This window comes from Xyrauchen texanus, chromosome 37 (assembly GCF_025860055.1).
Source record: "Xyrauchen texanus isolate HMW12.3.18 chromosome 37, RBS_HiC_50CHRs, whole genome shotgun sequence".
NCBI lineage: Eukaryota > Metazoa > Chordata > Actinopteri > Cypriniformes > Catostomidae > Xyrauchen > Xyrauchen texanus.
In genome coordinates, this window is record NC_068312.1 from 25,819,122 (window position 1) to 25,837,693 (window position 18,572).

Sequence of the window (18,572 nt, forward strand, 5' to 3'; positions counted from 1 at the left end):
GTAGATGTTCAGATTAACCAGTTTGTCTGCTTCCTGACCTGGGCCCCAGTTAGTCAAATACTATCATTATTAAGACTATGAGCCAAATTACTAGAGAGGAGAGTGGCACCTTCCCTGGAGGGATGGAGTCTGTCTCTATTTAGCAGGTCAGGTCTACCCCAAAAACTCTTCCAATTGTCTATAAATCCTATTTTATTCTTCAGACACCACTCAGACATCCAGCCATTCAATGACACTAATCTACTATAAACCTAGTCACCACGACGTGCAGGGAGGGGGCCAGAGCATATTACAGTGTCTGACATAGTTTTTTCAAATTCGCACACCTCTTTAACATTATCTTTAGTGACCTCCGACTGGCGAAGCCGGACATCGTTAGTGCCGACATGGATAACAATTTTAGAAAATCTACGTTTAGCATTAGCCAGCACTTGTAAATTTGATTTGATGTCAGACGCACTGGCCCCCGAAATGCAATTAGTTAGCAGTGAGATTAGATGAAGATGTGAGTTAATTGGTCATCAGTTGTCTTTCCTCTGTTCTGTCAAATCAGGCTTAATGTGAAGAAAACATATTTCAGAAATAAATTTGATTAAAAAGGCATGAGTGAGTTACACACGCGGAAACAGAAGGGCGTGAAGAAAGGAGAGGAAGTGTAAATGAGAGGGAGGGTGTAAGACAGACAGAAAATAAGAGAGAGGCAGCATGCTAAATGGGGGGATGATTTTACACATGCAGCAGAAACAGATTGAGGATAAGACGGAGGCATGACTGGGAGACGTGCTGTCACACAACTGTGGCCACCTTCACTCAGCAAGGAAATGCCACACACACATGTACATGCACACATCTCAGGACGTCCTTTTGGATAGTTCTGCTAAAGCATCTGTAACTGCTGTGTATTCATGGGTATATGATGTTATTTTGATGTCATGATTTTTTACCACGCTTTTGTAGATAAATCATGTTGAAGGCTTTTCAGCTTGTGTATGAATTCAACAACTTGGGTATTTATTCAAGTATTCTGGTTGTATAGGGTTTTAAATCCTGGTATCTTCAAAGCAAGATGGCCAGTGGTGGACAGAATTTATTTTGTTTCTTTTAAATTATGCAGTCGTGTGTAATTTCTGCACCACTAGTCTCACCAAAAGAAATTGCAAACATAATCACTGTTTTCAAACAGTTTTCCCAAACACTCCTCTCATCTACCAAAGTTTGGACAAACAGATAGTACCGCCCTCAAACTCATAGCATTGGTTGTGTCAATGTTGCTGTGTTTGCTAATCAGGATGCTTAAACAAACCGCCACAGTGTTGAATATCTTCAGGAAGTCAACCTTCCAATGCCTACTTATAGTTAATATTTAATGAAAGCAAATGGCATAAAGTGCTGAAATCAAATGAATATTAATTTTTATACTGTATTTACTCAAAATGTACTTCTAAACCATGTGAAAATAGATAATCTACGTTATCATATTGACAAAGCTATACATTTTGGAATTGGCACAAGGGAGAGCAAATATTGTTGTGCAAAGCAGCGATGTAATAAGAACATGACATTTTTTTTTTTTTTGAGAGTCAAGCAGGTTAATTACAGTCTCCTATCTATTCCCTATAATAATCAGATTAGGTTAATCATTAATGTACCCTTTACAAACTCAAAAAATTACCAGGCAGATTTGGTATCTGTTATTCCAGACTGGAAGGTGAAAATATAGCTGACAAAGAACACCAAGGTGTCTGAGAAGATATTCTCCTTAAATAAAAGTACATCAACAACATTTACTCAAGCAAGTCCCCTCTGACCAGTTAACCAGGGGTTTAGCTCTAAATGGACAGCCACATCAGGGGCTTAGATCACAAGGTCTGACATCCATTAAAAAGCCAGGGGCCGTATTCACAAAACATTTTATCTTACCACTAAGAGTTCTCCTAAATAGCAGTAAAAGTTATTAGCAAGGGCGAGTCTAGCCCCTCTTTAGGGGTGCGTCAGCACCCCTAAAAAGGAGCTCAGCACCCCTAAAACTTGGAGTAAGAAATGTTGTTTTTGTTCGTCTTTAACAAGGTTAAATAATGTCCAAAACATACTCCGTAGTTTGTGGTTTAAAATTTATGTGTTAAGGGTGAAAATGAAAACACCCCCGCTTAGCAAATGGTGTCATCCTCTTCTCTTCTTCTACTTCTCCTCTGTACCTGCACCGCTCAGCACGACCGTCATCCAGCGCGAAACACACGCAGAGGGAGAACCCGTTATGTAGCGTTGTGAATCAACAAAGTTGCTCCAAAGCTGTGTCTCACACTTCTTTCCTTTTACCTAGAGTTGTTCCGATTCCGAAACCATATCGGTGAGTACTGGAGTCAGTATCCTGAATCACCATGGTACACCTATAATAAGTGTTTATTTTCGGACTATTTTAGTCCAGCGCGTCGCCGCCGCTGTGGAGTAGCACAGGAGCTGGGTGACTCGTCCATAGTCATAAACGGAGAGAAGTAGCGCCGGTTACAATGTTCTTCAACAAGACGCATGCAGTTCTGTTTATTAACTGCTAGAGCGTGAAACAAAAACAGCAGCGCGACAAATAAACTGCGTACCTGTGTAGTGCGTACGTGTGTCTCTGTTGGTAAAGTTTATCGTTAATTTGATACTCATTTTAACAATCGGGAGTCATGTAAACATGACATCACGTGCGTCTTTTCTGGTCAGTCGTCATGGAAACATGAAGCCCTGGCGTTTGGACCAGAGTAAAACAAACATATCACTGTATACCACCAGTATGTGTGAAAACACTCACTGTGGCTTTTTAAATGAATTGTTATTCATTCCTAGATTTATATCTGTTATTTTTCAGTTGTGGCTGACTATCAAACTAGACAATAAAATACAGTTTAATGTTTTTCTTTTGCTGTATTTATTCATTCCTCACACACAGAGGATTTAACCTGAACCAGGCTTAACTCCTGAACTCCTAGCATTAGTCTCTCTCTCTTTCTCTCTCTCTCTCTCTCGCTCTCTCTCTGTGCGTGTGTGTGTGGCCTGCCAGTGAGCAATGGACATACGACAGTTCTTTAAAAGAAAAAAGACAGATTCAGGTGAGAGACTAGGGACAGTCCATAATGACCTCTTATTGTCTTGTTTTTTTTTGTTCTTCTGCAAAGTGTTAAGCTAAAGTAAAAGATAATGCAAACCAGCTATCTGTTGTTGTATCAAATTACTTATCTAGGCAATCCCCTGCTTTTATTTTTTTCATTTTTTTCAAACCCACAATGGAGAATACAGCTTCTCTTGTGTAAGGAATTTGTAATTTAAAAAAGTTTCTAAGCCCAATAATAATAATAATAAAGACATTTAAAATGACGCCTCTGTGTGCCTTTTGATCATATCCTTAGAATCTGTAAATGGTGTCCATAAAATTTTTGTGACATGACAAACTGACCTCAACTCTCCTGCCTACAATATATTTGTGTATGATTGTCAGTGCCAAGGGAAAGAGAGGGAGATGGAGAAGGAGAAAGGGAAAGGGAGAGCATGCAGGAAGAACCAGGTGAGGAAACAACAACAATAAATTGACATATAGTGAATAGTGGCAAGCAAAACAGTAACTACTCATACTCCTATACTAACTTATTGGCATTAAGTAGCCTATATTACATTTACTTTTTGTAACATTATTTTACACCACATTTTTTCATAATAAAGGAGGAGGAAAACAACAGGGAGAGTCCATAAGGGATGAGAGGGAATTGATAAGTGAAAGAAATGAAGAGACAGAGGGAGTGCAACATAGAGACCACCAAGCCAAAGCAGCAGAGACAGAAGAGAGCTGTTCAAACTTAGGGGATAAGGACACTGGTCCTAAACAGTTAAAGCTGTCTCAATACCCTCATACTCAGTTTGGCACACAAAAAAGAGCCTTTCAAGAACCATTTTTTATAAATAATTTACAAATTATATATTATAAGATGAATTACATTTTGTTGTCCAAGTACCTGTTACTTTGTTCAATGACAATAATATTGAATCTAATCTAACCAATTTGATGACTGTTGATACAAAAGGAGGCACATGGAGTTAACGGTCAGGAAAACCAGCTGAGTGAAGAAGGTTTTGTGTTTGTTACAGGGGGCTGTCTGTGTGAACTCTCACAATTAAGCTGGTGCTCTGAAAAGGTCTAAAAAAAAAAAAAAAAGAAGAAAAAAAATCTGGATTTTGGAGTTAGTTATCAATGTTAAAATGATAAAGTTATTTTTCAATAGACATATTTTTTGTTTTTGTGTGAAAAGAGGGTGGGTGGTGGCAGTGGGGCTCATTGGGTGCTCAGCACCCCTAAAGCTCTGACCCTAGAATCGCCCCTGGTTATTAGGTAAGAGTTTCCTCTTAAAGCCTATTCACAAAGCTGCTGAGACCAAGTTTTCCTAAGGAATGGGTAGAGATCTTAAGCTAAGAGAAAGGGTGGGGTTGACCTCATTGCTATGGATGATGTCAACAAGCTTACTAACTATTCCCACAGTGATTGGCTGATAGGGGATAGGTCTCTGTCAATGATTTAATCATTGAAGTATTGTAGAACGAGGTATCATGTTGCCATATTCAAATAAAGATTTTAAAATAAAATGTTGCCATATTCAAATAAAGACTTCAAAATGTAGGCTAAGTGTCACTAATTAAACATGTACACTTCCAGTCAAAAGTTTTGAAACACTTGACTGAAATGTTTCAAAAAAATCTTTTGATCTGAAGGTGTATGTTTAATTGTTTGAAATTAGTTTTGTAGAACAAAATATAATTGTGCCAACATATTAATTTATTTAATTATAAAACTAAAATTGTATTTAAAAAAATAGTTTTGAAATTGATTACTTGGACCAATTAATAAAGAAAACCAGCCAATAAGTGCCCAGCATATAGATGGGAACTCCTTCAATACTGTTTAAAAACCATCCCAGGGTGATACCTCAAGAAGTTGGTTGAGAAAATGTCTGCAAATTCTAGGCAAATGGTGATAACTTTGAAGATGCTAAAATATAACACACTTGATTTTTTTGGGATTTTGTTTAGTCACATCATAATTCCCATAGTTCCATTTATGTTATTCCATTGTTTTGATGACTTTACTATTATTCTAAAATGTGAAGAAAAAAAACATTTAATAAAGAATGAGTAAGTGTTTCAAAACCTTTGAACGGTAGTGTATATGTTCAGCTAATTGTCAGCCTCTTACATTTCTGCATCTCGTAAACAATTAGGGGATATGCATATAAGCAGCCTTTTAATTAACAGACTAGAATAATCATGGCTGATAGTAAGATGTTGTTCAAATGTAAAAGAAATCCAAACTGGATGCAAGAACAGCTGTTACTTCTTGCCCAACTTACATGAAAAGAAGGACATAATTAAAGGGAAATTTGGAGTTGGGATAACTTCCAAAACCAGAAAAGAAGCATGGGAAAATATATCTGTGCAAATAAATGTGGCTTTCCCACTACTGTCCAGAAGCAAAGATGACTGTGAAAAGTGCTGGTATTGTTTGCAGTTCCAGGCAAGGGCAGAGATTGCAGAATTCAAGCAACAAACAACTGCCACAGGGAATAGGACATTATTTTCAACTTGACCGCAATGTTTTATTCTCCATCATTCAATGCATTTTGCCTTTACATAAATTAACATTTTTATATCATTGCAGATTTAAATCTATAATTCAAAATATTTATAGCATTTATGAGGAGGAGGCTCAGCACCCAAGGCTCTGTTGCTCTAGTATACAGTGTCCTTGGGCACTCAGACATGAGCATAACGGGGCTGGAGGGGTGCACTGACATTGCAATGCAATTGCTGAATGAACTTGATGGGTATTTTTAATGGAACATTTGCCTCATATAATTATTCACAGCTGGGACAGTTATTAATGATTCTCCTGTTTAATAAATCAATTAAGAATCATATAATTACAATGACTTTCAAAATAATAATAGTCATAATAATAATTTTGTAAATGCCTCACAAAGATGCATAGGCTAGACAAAATAAGATGCCAAAACTCTCACTTTTAGGGCCAACACTAAAGTTGCCAATCATGGCAATGCTCCTGCCCCCTCCCTCCTACCCCCTTTGTCGTGCCCCCCTTCTTCTTGACCCCCTGGCTCCTGCCACCCTCTCTCCAGGCCCTGCTGCTACAATCCTGCAGCGACTGGTGGTGGTCCTGCTCCATCAGCATCTCTGTTGGAACAGAAATTGGAGCTCGAAATTAGTTTATTAAAGAAACAGGAAGAGGCTCCTCCACTAACAGGAGGAGTACTATTCTCAGAAACTGAAGATACTTAAAGACAGAGAATCTCTTGAATAAATATATTACAATAACTTGTGTTTTGACAAAGTTGTGTAGATGCAAGTTAAAGCTACAATAATTGTAATTTAATTACTTATTATAATTTGGTAAGCCAATGTCCATGTATCTGCACTGTCGCATTATTCGAGGTGAAAAGTGACATTACTCTCGTAGTCTGTGATGCTGCTCTTATTAGCAGGATATTGTTGTTGTGATGGTTTACCCAAAGTGTGTATTGGTGAAGTGGTCCAGTGGTCCCTGTATGCCAATCCACTTTGTAGTATGTGAACAGTCACTCCGCCTTCATCATTATCAACAGCAGCAAAATCGTCATCATCATCATCATTCATACTCCTCTGGCTGTGGGATATTTTGTTGCTTGCACAGATTGCTTGCTTTCTCTGCAGTTAGCCGGATTTCCCCCATGTAGGGGATGCAATTGAAGTTAATAAATAAATTAACAAATAAATTTGCCATTGTTTACATGTCTGTGAGCTTGCTTGGCTGAACAATCTAATGTTATATCTTAGTTGTCCAGAACAAAATATGCCATCCAGAAGGAAAAGCATGCTAAACAAATCATCAGACATTTTGTTTTCGACTACTGTTGATAAAACATTTTATATCATCACAAAGGGGTTGATCTCAGCTTTCAAATGCCTTCTAGATTGAGCCTCTAGTCCACTCAGAGGCTAAGATATTCAGTGAAATATCAAGGATGGTGCTTGAACTGAAAATTAGACAATGTCTGTGTACGAGCACATATTTGAGGGCTAAAATGCTTTAGAGCCCCACCTACATTTTAGATCTGTATATACTGATGGAATGTGATAGAGAAAAATATATTTTTTCCAATGCTTTCTGCCACCTAGTGGAATAAAATGAGACTTTCCAAAGTGAAATTGAGTGAACAGAACCAGAATTACAGAATTTAGGACATCCAAGAAATGTTTTTTTCTTCAAACAAATATTTTGTTTATCATAAGATTATAAACACATACAATAATATTTATTAATAATTGGAGTTTTTTTTTTTATTTGGGCAGTTCTCTGAAAAATTACACCAATGTTTTGCAATAGGTCCACAGTATATGTGAATGGTGAGCTTAAATTTGAGTGTGAAAAATTGTGGGCAGCAGCCCATAAATGCACCAGAGTTTAAGGGGTTAAAGGAGGATTTATTCATGTTCACTTGTTTGTTGTCCCATGTCCCTTAAGCACATATGGTTTAGCATATTATGTCAATGTTACATCAGTTCTGTTGTTGTCAAATCCCAAGAGCCCAATTTTAAACTCTCGCAGGATTTTACACTTGTCAGGCGTTTAAAAAAATCACATAAAAATCAGTTACTGAAAACAAGAGTGAGTCATAAAAAGTGTCTAGTTTAACATAAGGGAGCTTACGGCCTCCCCATCCAAGCATCTGGTAATTTTGTTTGAAGGGATTTTGACTAGATAAAGGATCACACATGTGAAGCAGTCATTGAAACTGCATTGAAGCAGTATGCAAATGAGAATGTATCACTTAGTTTCCTTCTCATACTCTGTGTGAGGTCATCCGTAGTGGCAAATAGAGCTGACCTCATTATTTGACCGAGAGAATGATGTTCTGTTCACCATGACTCTTACCTCATCTCTTGTCCGGCTCAGATCCTTACCATCGCTGCTGGGCTTAAGGACAAATGTGATTCATTCTAAAGTGGCATCCGGGTCATTTAGGCTGTCTTTACACCATGAATGCAAATCAGCAGTTATCTATTCAAACTTGGGATGAATGGACAGGATGAAATAGAGAGAGTGAGAAGATTTGTTTTACTTTTTGAGTTTTGATTTTTAAGTTTTTGACAGTTTCAATTACATTTCCTTCATTATTTCTCTTGGAATGGTCTTACGGTGTGACTAATGAATATTTTAATACAAAAGTACAAATATTCCATATAGTCTTTCAGTAATTATCTAATGTAAAATAAAAGCTTTTTAAAGTATTAGCAAAATGCTGTTTAATATAGTTTAGATGGAGTGTAACATGACAAGACTTGTCAACTTTCCAAAAGTGCTTTGCCAGCTACCCACGTATTGAACTTAACTTAACTCCTGTTTAACATATTGAGAAACCTGTTGCGAAGGAGATATTTCAGTTTATGCAGATATAAGCAATTCTGCTGAGGATGTGAGTGTTTGAAGTGATCTCATTTTTATTTGGTTTATTTATTTGACTTTTAGATGAGAGCATCGTGGAGCTGAAGGCTTCAACGCTGCAGTCTACACGTGGCCCAGCGGTAAGTCACTCAATGCCATTTCACTCTGAAATCCTCATGCTCTCTCCTGGTGTGCAGTTTGTTTCTGTGTCACAATAATGGCAGCAGTTTCAGAACAAACTCAGCTGCTGTACCTTAGCTGTAGTGTTGTAACCTCTCTGCGAGACCACAGCAGACAGAATCACAGCGCTTTTATTGCTGTGTTCTGCTGACCCCAGCACACATGTGCTGGTTTCTGGGAGTTACAGCAGCATTGCACCATGAAAGCTTGGAAAAACTTCGGAGAGAGTTTTTAGGCTCAAGACAGAGCTGATCAGTATTGGAGGTCAGGATGGGGAGTGTACCACTGTTCCTAAGATAACACACAGTTCAGTCTACAAGGTGTTAATTCCCACAAAGGCTCAATATTAACTACTTCTGTTTCACTGCAAATCTACTGTTCATATTAGGGAACAGAGGCTTTCAAATCTATCAAATCAACCACTAGATCAACATTTGAACATTTGGTCTGTCCATGTTAAAGGAAAAAAAAACTTTTGAGATAATTAAAGAATTCTCTTTCCCTGCCCAGGTCATCCAGATAATTTATGGCAACTTCGCTGCAAAATCATCTCATTCAGAAATTGTTACAGTATTGGCATAACCATGAGCAAATGACAATTAATTGTCATACAAATTGTGATTGTTCTTTAAGTGGTAAGTGCTTCGTGCACCTTTGCAAGTCATTTATTATTTTTTTACTTGAATTATATAATGAAATAGGTAAATATGATTTCCTTTAAGGTTTTAAATACTTGGAAATTATTGCACAAGGATAGAATTGTGGTCAACATTAGTCTCGGCCCATTTTACATTTACACTGTTGCTTTTGGAACCCAGCCAATCTAAATAACTATTATATTACATTTATGTTGTGTTATATTATGCAATGGTAAAATATTTCTGTCTTCACTTTCACAAGTTATTTTAAGACTTTCCTATTAAACCCACAAGCCTTTCTTTCGCACGTAGGAAGACCTTTGAGATTCTCTGTATATTTGAAGAAATGTTTCTTCATTCTATCATTTCCAAAGTAGCAGAGTACAGTAAGTGTGCATCTCCTGTTCTGTGTCACTGGCTGTCCACAATGACCAAGAACATTTGCCATTACGTGAACGTTAAATTTAAGTGAAACCAGAGCACTTTGGCTGAACACTTTGCATTCACTATAAAAATCCTTACTGTATATTTTCACAAGAGAATATAGAAATCTTATAGGGACAGTAGCAAAAACAATTTGAAAGGTCAAAGAGTTTGTGGAAATGATGTGTAATTGTTATAACAACATTTGAAGTACACTTCAGGGAATAAATACAATGCCACACAAGTGCAAATTGTGCCTCCTTTGAAGGCTGTGAGTGAATTCTGCTCTTTTCCTTGCTTTTGCGGTTTAATCATGTCAACCTCCAACCACTGACTTTCTGTATATGTTTTGTAGTTCTGAGTGTGAAGTGATTGTGCATCATCAATTAACCCATATACAGTACAGTTTATCCTGTGTTAGACACTCTGAAGCTCTCATGTACTGACACTGTTCAGTATATATTCCGCAAAGTATTGTTAGAATAGGACTGAAATGTGTTTAGTGAGACAAAATATGCAGGCATTGGCTGTTCTGAGTCGGGCCTTTATTTGCATTTTAATGCCAGGATAAACTCCTTCCATTTTCAACCAGTGTATTGAGTGTGTAGTACTTGACTTCAAAAACAGATTTTGTTGTCTGGCAGACTGAAATGTGTTAGATCCAAATGTCTTTCTCTCCCTTCAGCAAAGACTGATTTAACTCTTGAGCAAAATAAAAGAAAGCAGATGCTTTTAGACCTTTAAGATCCTTTCAAATGCCCTGTGACACTTCACTGCGGAGCTTGGATGGACGGATCTGGTCCACATTGATTTTGATAGGGATCTAATGTAGGGGGACAATTCAGAGAGGTTGATTCAAATGCATCAGCCTGGTGCATGTGTTTGTTCTTTAAAGCTTGAGTCCCTCATTTGGTCTGAAAAAGACTGTCAGGGCTATGGCACTTCTCTCTGATTGATGGGGTGGTATCTGTTCCAAATTCTAGTGAGCAGCCTACATAGGAAGCAATCTTCTAAGGCAGAAATGGAACCTCATACTGGGTATGTGTCTGATTTGGAACATTCTACATAGGCAACAACTTTGCGTTTGGCCAAAAAAAAAAAAAAAAAAGAAGAGACATAGAAAGCAGGATTGTTATAGTTTCTAGCTTTTGGAAAAGCAGCCTCTGTGTCTAAATGTTTGGGAACAGCTACAGTATGGATTCAGAGTGGCATGTACAGACTGGTTTAGTCAATCTCCATCTGAAAAGCAGAATCGATCAGATCTGTTTGCCTGATAACAAGCACACAGAGGCTTTGATTTAAAATTTTACACACATTCAATGTGGTATGTGTGGTTTTAATTGGATGGATAGACATACTTTGTTTCTGCATTATAGTGCTTTAATGCACATGGCTAATAATAATGTCAACCAGTCATGCTCTGCTCATCCCATACAGTATTTCAGAGATAAAATGCTTGCTTCAAATGCATGCATTCACTCTGTATTTATAGTTAATGCCTTTTAAAAAGGGCCTCTGCCTCTCTCTTTTTCAGTTATTGATTTTTATGTTTTTAGTATGCATGAAAGTGAGTGTATGTCAAACAAGAGCAGGCTTTGTGACTATCGACAGGCATGATTTTTATTCTGACCTTGTGACTTTTCTGTTGGCACTGTGTCTGTCAGAAGTTTGGCTGTGGATCTTCTCTTTTCTTCACCTCTGTTCACTCACTCTATCTGAGTAATGGGTGAAATAACTTAAAGTCCTTGTAGTCAGAGTCATTCTTTTTTACATCAGATGTCGAAATAAGATTTTTTTTGCATTTCATCAGTGGCTCATTGTACTGACTTCAGCAAAGTCTTATCCAGGGGATCCCAACATTTTTTGTTAGTTCAACCCTTGTGACCTAAATTATTTACTTAAAAACAGACACTTAGCACAAACACTTAGTGGAGCTTGTCCATAGTTAATGTGATGAACGCTGTGGTTACTTTGCTAGGAAACCTGTGTGAACTTGAGTGGAACAGACATGTCCATCCACTAAAAATTACTAGGATCAGTTGTACTGCAAAATTGGCTCAGAGAAGTTGGTTCTGAGAAAAAGTCTAGCATCATTTACATATGCCACTTTGTCTGATGTTTTGTTACCTATGCAATGACATTCATACAATCAATGTGTGTCCAAATATTTCTTGGTAAGGGTAGAGTAAAATGTTATATTTTATTAAGCATTTTATATTTAAATATCTAATTTTTGTCAGGGATGCCGATTTATTGTATTAATTGTGTGTGGTTACTTATATAAAAATTACTCAATTAATCACGTTCAATTCAAGTAATTCAAGCTTAAATTACCACCTGTTTTCAGCAGGGGGCAGTAAGCCAAACACCAGCTGTATAGGCAACATGTACCTGTACAGACAAATAAAACTCACTCAGGCTTACTTTACACTAGCAACAGCACAAGATGAGGATGCGTTCCTATGTTCAAACATACCTGGACGGAATGCAAATCTGAATGCAGTAATCCCGAGGCTTGTAAGTTTCTTAGAGAAAAAAAAAACTACATTTATTTTATTATTTATTTCAGAACTCAAATTATATGAAATACAAAAAAAAAAAAAACATTAGCATAACATTTAGCCAAAGGAAAGGCTGTAACCAGTACTTTTTATACCTTCCCTTCTTGCCTTAAAATTATACAATTTATAAATTATTCAAAAATTCATTAATTTTACAATTTAAGCCTTAATAATAAGTCTGTCTTGGACAGATTGACAAATTTAATTGCAAAATGAATTGCCGTTGACTGCAGAACAATGATAGGATCATGTTCAGTAATATGGAAATAAACTATTTTGCTTTCTACAGCCACTTTTTTTGTATTGTCTTATCTATAAATAACTCGTATCCCACAATAATATAAAGCATTTAAATTATCTGAAATATTCTATTTAAATATATATTTTATTTTTAATTATTAATCATGATATATTTAATCGTTGTTATTTGAGAGCCTTTCTCAGAAAATATTTATATATGCAACTTATTGCAATTAATTTGATCAATTAATCGGCATGTCTGGGTGCGGCCACAGAGGCTTTTTCCCAGTGCTGCCAACACTACCATTCATGGTGGCCATTCTCCAGTTGCTGCCAGTGCTCCTGGCCACAGAGGCCGTTGCCCATTCTCTGCTAGTTCTCATGGCCACGGAGGTCATTCCCCTGCCGTGGCCACTGCCCAAGCCTTCCACGGCTCCTCCCCCTGAGCCTCTCCCTCCTGAACCCAGTGACCACTGTCCAGTACTGTGCCACCTTTGCCCTGAGACCTCCTCCCAGGCCACCAGACCCTGCCTCCACCCTGAGGCCCTACGTCACACCCCACCTCCTTGTTTGCCCATTATTAATTTATTAATCACACCTACACTGTCTTTCACTTAGAGATGTTGATTTCATCAGAAAACCTGTTGATTTCTCTCCCTATTTTAGCCTCCTAATGTTTGCTGTCCAATGCCATTTCATCTTGTTTCCTCCTTTCCTCCTTTCCTGGTTTCTGTAGCCCAGTCCGTTCGGTCCTGTTGTCTGTTTCCCCTGCCTGGATTATTTACTTTGTGTTTTTCTACCACGTATCCCCAGTTGAGAAAGTCTGGTCTAAACTCATGTAATGGGGTTGTGGGATCATGCATTAGACTGACCTAGTCATGATGAGGCTTGTGTTTTGACAGTGGTGGGCACAATGGACTCATGATCTCAGCTGAACTGAGGACAGTGTAGTCATGCGTTTAGGCAGTATTTGGGTCAGTGAGTTGTAAATTTAGGCTGTATTGGGGTCAGTGAAGACATGAATCTGAATCTACAGGGAGTCAGTGATAAAGGCTGTACTGAAGGCAGTTAAGTCATGTGTTTAACTCCACTGACCTCATCACAGCTCAAATTCTGCCACTACAGCCTAACAGTCAACTAACCTAGTGCAATAGAGATCACATTGCACAGCCTCTCTATAGGCCAGAGAGCTGCACTAGATCAGCAACTGATGCAAAACACAGCTCACAGCTCTTAGCCTCATCCTGAGCATAATCGCTAGAGAAAACATAGCCCAGAGTTTATCTGATAAAACCAGCACAGTCATAATGTCTTGATTTTGATAAGCCCCAAAGAAGTAGTTTTGTGTAAGTGCTGGTTTGAAATCTTTATGCTCTCCATAATGTATTTTGAGTCACCCCTCCTTTTCTTTAAGAAAATAAAAAATCAAGGAGACGGTGAGGCACTTCCAATGGAAATAAATGGGCCAGTTCTTGGAGGTTTGAAATTACAGGAGGTATGTAGTAACAAACACATCAATTGGTTAAAACATCAAATAGGAAAATACATTGCTTTTTCTTTTTATAATCTGAGCTCAAAGATGGCAGTGTGCTTAATGGGTACTTGAGCTTAATAGGTACGTTTACCCTAGTAAGTGATTTTACCACACTAAAATCATGTTAACACACATTTTGGTGTTGTCTTGTGGCTACAAGTATTTTATCGTTAACGGATTGGCCCCATTCACTTCTATTGCGGATTGGCCCCATTCACTTCTATTGTAAGTGCCTCACTGTAACCCAGACATTTAAAAAAATAAAATAAAAGCATGGAGAAGTTGAAATACATTTTTGTGGTAATAAACATTATGCCACACATGCTTTCGATTTTGTGTTGAACCCAGAATATTTCTTTAAACGCTGGAATCAAGGTTCAATTTTCCCTTGTACCTTGACCTATGCAATGTTTATGGCTGAGTGATGAAGTAAGTCAGGAAGTTAATTACCAAAGTCCAGTGAAAATGAAAGAGCAACCAATGAGCACAAGATTGAAATATAGCATTTTTGCATTGCAATACGCTAAACATAAAGAACTGCAATATTATCGTACAGCAACACAGGCATCTATAAAATATTTTATTGCCAAGTCCCTGCTGATTTCCCTGATATTATGAGATGATTTCATTGTGTGCGTCTTTCCCCATCTTCAATAGTTTCAGAATTCCTATTAAGATGCCGAAATTGATGACTGCATCAAAAAACACTTGCAAGCATGCATGCATGTGTGGGTGGGTATTGCAATGTTACTTTGTTATTTTTATTCAAAAGAGACTCCCATTAGGAGGAAGGGCAAAATGTGAATGGCAAATCTCAAAGTGAAGTAAGACAAAATTAGAGCATGTATAAAACTATGCATGCATCAGCTGCAAAAGTAGTGGTATCCAAAGCTGGATCTATGTAGATGCCAGCCACGGAGGATTGCTTCTCCGTCATATGCTTTTTCCCATTGTTTTGTGTGATAAATCTGTATTTTTTTTCTTTCTTTTTCTCTTTTCTCTGGTTCTGTTGTTCAGCTGTCTCTCTCTCAGCTGACTGCGACTTCACGCTACCCAACCATGAGCCACACGGTGGGGTCTCCATGGCAACAACAGCTCCCCTCTCTGCTCTCTCCCTCCCCGATGGCATCGGCCCACCAGCTGTCACATGTCGTAAGTTTTCCACCCACATACAAATAAATATGTTCCCTTTTTTCTTTAAAACAAAGACTGAGATACATTCATGCAAAGGAATAAAACACCTACATTTTCTCAAGATGTAATGTGGGATTCACATTAAAGGGGAAAAAAGCACAAAGACCAATTGCTTTATACACCTATACACATGCACATAATCCTTTGGACCAAACATACAGATATGTTTTCAGCTGTAAACAGACACGTATACATAAGACAAGAAAACCTGTTTAGTGCAGCAGGAATCGCATATTAAAGCGAGACATTATGTATTTTGTTAAATTGTTGTTTTCTTAATGTGTAGTTAGATCTACATTAATTCTCTACAATTTAACAGGTAAAAAACTTTACTGCGAAATCAAACCTCCAGCATTTCCTCTGCCCTTCATTGAGCCCCATTAACATGTCTCATTTGTTTGATAAAGTTTGCAGCAGCTCCATGATAATTTGGTGCATACACAAGATCAAGTGCTGCTTTCATACTTTCAAAAAGTGGAGCAGTAGATCAGAACCTTAAAAACTGTCCAGGTTCAGAAGTGTGTCTTGCTAAAGTGGCAAATCATATAAATTATATTATTTGAGATAACTTTTCAGCTCAACATCTAATAAGGGTCCTCTATGTGTTTCCATCAAATGTCTTTGTCCACAACTCCCAGAATCTTCTGGGTTCACTTGAGCTCTGTAATACATTTATTTAATACCATGCCAAACAGCGTGATTTTACTATGTGACTATGTACTTTTACTGTACTCAATATGTTGGAATATAAGTAAATATTTGTGCTATGCTGAGCTTGTGTTATGTTTTTTATCTACAGAAAATAGCGCGATTATATATAGCCAGTAATAGAGTGGGAACATTTCAAACATTTGGTTTTAAACTGTGCACCAGGATATCCACGCATATTATGTTAATCGCCTGTGTGTGGGTGCGTATGTTTATATTGATGCCAGTAGCCATGCAGTGCATTAGACTATATGATGAAACTGTGTAAATAAACATACAAAGTGCTTAGTTTCCACCCCCACAGTTGTTTGAAGCTGTGTGTGCCACACATGTGTTCTTCAGTCACAGATTAGGGAGGAATATTCTGCTGCACTCAAGTTCAAGCATGATACTCTATAAGTTCAATGTGTTTGTGTGCTTTTTTTTTTGTATGTTATTAAATTATTACTTGTGCATTTTTTAACACACTTCTTTTCTCTCAATGTTTCTGCCACTTCGCCTCTCTCCAAATGAGAGTTTCCAATCTATTTATATATGATATATTGTGTGTGTATGTGTGTATAAATATATATATATATATACACAACAGTTAGTTCTGGTCCTCGAATCTGATTAGACACCATCTGACACCATCAGCACTCTATTCACTGTGTATGTATCGCTTCGCTTGTGTTTATGCTGTTCTACACTAAAGTGTAAGAGCAGTGCATATGTGTTAAGAGTTACTGTATACGTGTCTCTTACATGTATTTTTATAAAAAAATTTGACATTACATATGTTAGCCACCATGTCGTGGCAAAAGATCGTTTTGATCACATACACGTGACGTGACGTGAATTCGTCAGTCATTGTTTATATACAACAACAGTCTTACTGGAGTTTCCACATTGGAGAAAAATTTAAAATGTTCAAAAATTTTCAAAATGGTGGAGGACATTGTGGTTTCTATAGTGAAATACTGTGAAATAGGGAGAATTACTAATGGCTATCTCCAGAATGCTGACAGCATCTCTGCTTGGGTGTGGCAACAGGTGATCACACACACTCCATCTCTCTCTCTCTCTCTCTCTCTCTCTCTCTCTCTCTCACTCACTCACTAACTCACACACTCACATCCATCCCTGTTTATCCAATAACTTGGTAGAAACAGCTACTATTTCTGAAGTGACATTTTTTAATTACTAACGGAGGCTAGGACGCATCATTTGGTTTGAACCAGCTATGGCAGATTCTGATCTGCCGCGTAATAAAGTAGATCCATGCACAAGTGCGTTTTCTGCTATATGGCCTTAAGTCATCACTGCTGTGATTACCTGTGGCCGAATCACAGCAGTGCTGATGTGTATATATATATATAGATGCTTTTTTTTGGCACCATTCTGAATAAATTCTAGAGAATGTTGTGCGTGAAAGTCCCAGGAGATCAGCAGTTACAGAAATACTCAAACCAGCCCTTCCGGCACCAACAATCATCCGTGCGATTATCTAATAAGCCAATCATGTGCAGTGCATAAAATCATGTAGATACAGATCAGGAGCTTCAGTTAATGTTCACATCATCCATCAGAATGGGGAGAAAATGTGATCTCAGCGATTTGGGCTATGGCATGATTGTTGGTGCCAAATGGGCTGGTTTGTGTTTTTCTATAATTGCTGATCTACTGGGATTTTCATGCACAACAGTCTCTAGAATGGTGCCAAAAACAAAAAGCAAATAGTGAGCGGCAGTTCTGTCGTTCTTGTTGATGAGAGAGATCAACAGAGAAATGTCCTTAAATTCAAACATGAAATGTATTAATATTACCATGAACTGCATAGACACAACAAAATGCTAAAATATAGTCATGACATAGGCCAAGAACTTGACAATTGACAAAAAAGTGTGATATACCAACCAAACACACAATTGAATGTTGTATTCTTATTAGTCATATTTACAAGTGAAAAAAAAATATATATATATATATGGGATTGTAACAATTCAAGGATGGCAAAGGAGGAAGCTGGGACCGGCTTGACAATACATAGAAATTTATTGTACAAACGCTATACACTTTTTTTTGTGACACATAATACACACTGCTTTTCAGCAGTCCCTTTACACTAACACTCGACAAACACACAGCTTCAGACTTCTCTCTCTCCCCATCTGCCACTGTCTCCTCTCCTTAAATACTCCCGCCCCTTACTGGAACACTAGTAGCGCACAGGTGGAACTCATTCACCACTTATCTTCCTGGCTTCACTCTGCCCAGACGCCGCTGGGCCCCGCCCTGCTAGCGACAGGTATATTTAGCACTTTTTGGTTTCAGTTGGTTTAGAAATATCAGTCACTTTTGGACAACAATTCTGAGCACCCTGATGCTGAAATTCACTTGCAGTGTGGCTGACATGCTGATTGTGTTTATTATGTTTTATTTTATTTATTAATTTTTTCAGTAGACTTGATACAGTCTGAATAGTGTTCTGTATGGTTATGTGTACTGTATATGTATACTGTATGCATGTATTCACTGAGAAGACAATTTTATCCAAAGTTTCTTATTAATGATGAATGCTTCCACACAAGCAATCTATCAAAAAGTGACAGTAACATTAGAAGTGCTGCAATACAATGTTCTAAAATGCA

At 37.7% G+C, this 18,572-nt stretch overlaps 1 protein-coding gene across 1 annotated transcript in view; it reads left to right on the forward strand.

The window, feature by feature from the left end:
- Nucleotides 1-18,572, forward strand: part of nphp4 (nephronophthisis 4) — a 200,718-nt gene that overhangs the window by 128,891 nt on the left and 53,255 nt on the right. The window contains exons 11-12 of the mRNA XM_052108606.1: nucleotides 8,549-8,604; nucleotides 15,058-15,192. Coding sequence (XP_051964566.1) covers nucleotides 8,549-8,604; nucleotides 15,058-15,192 — 191 coding nt within the window. The remainder of the gene's footprint in view (nucleotides 1-8,548; nucleotides 8,605-15,057; nucleotides 15,193-18,572) is intronic.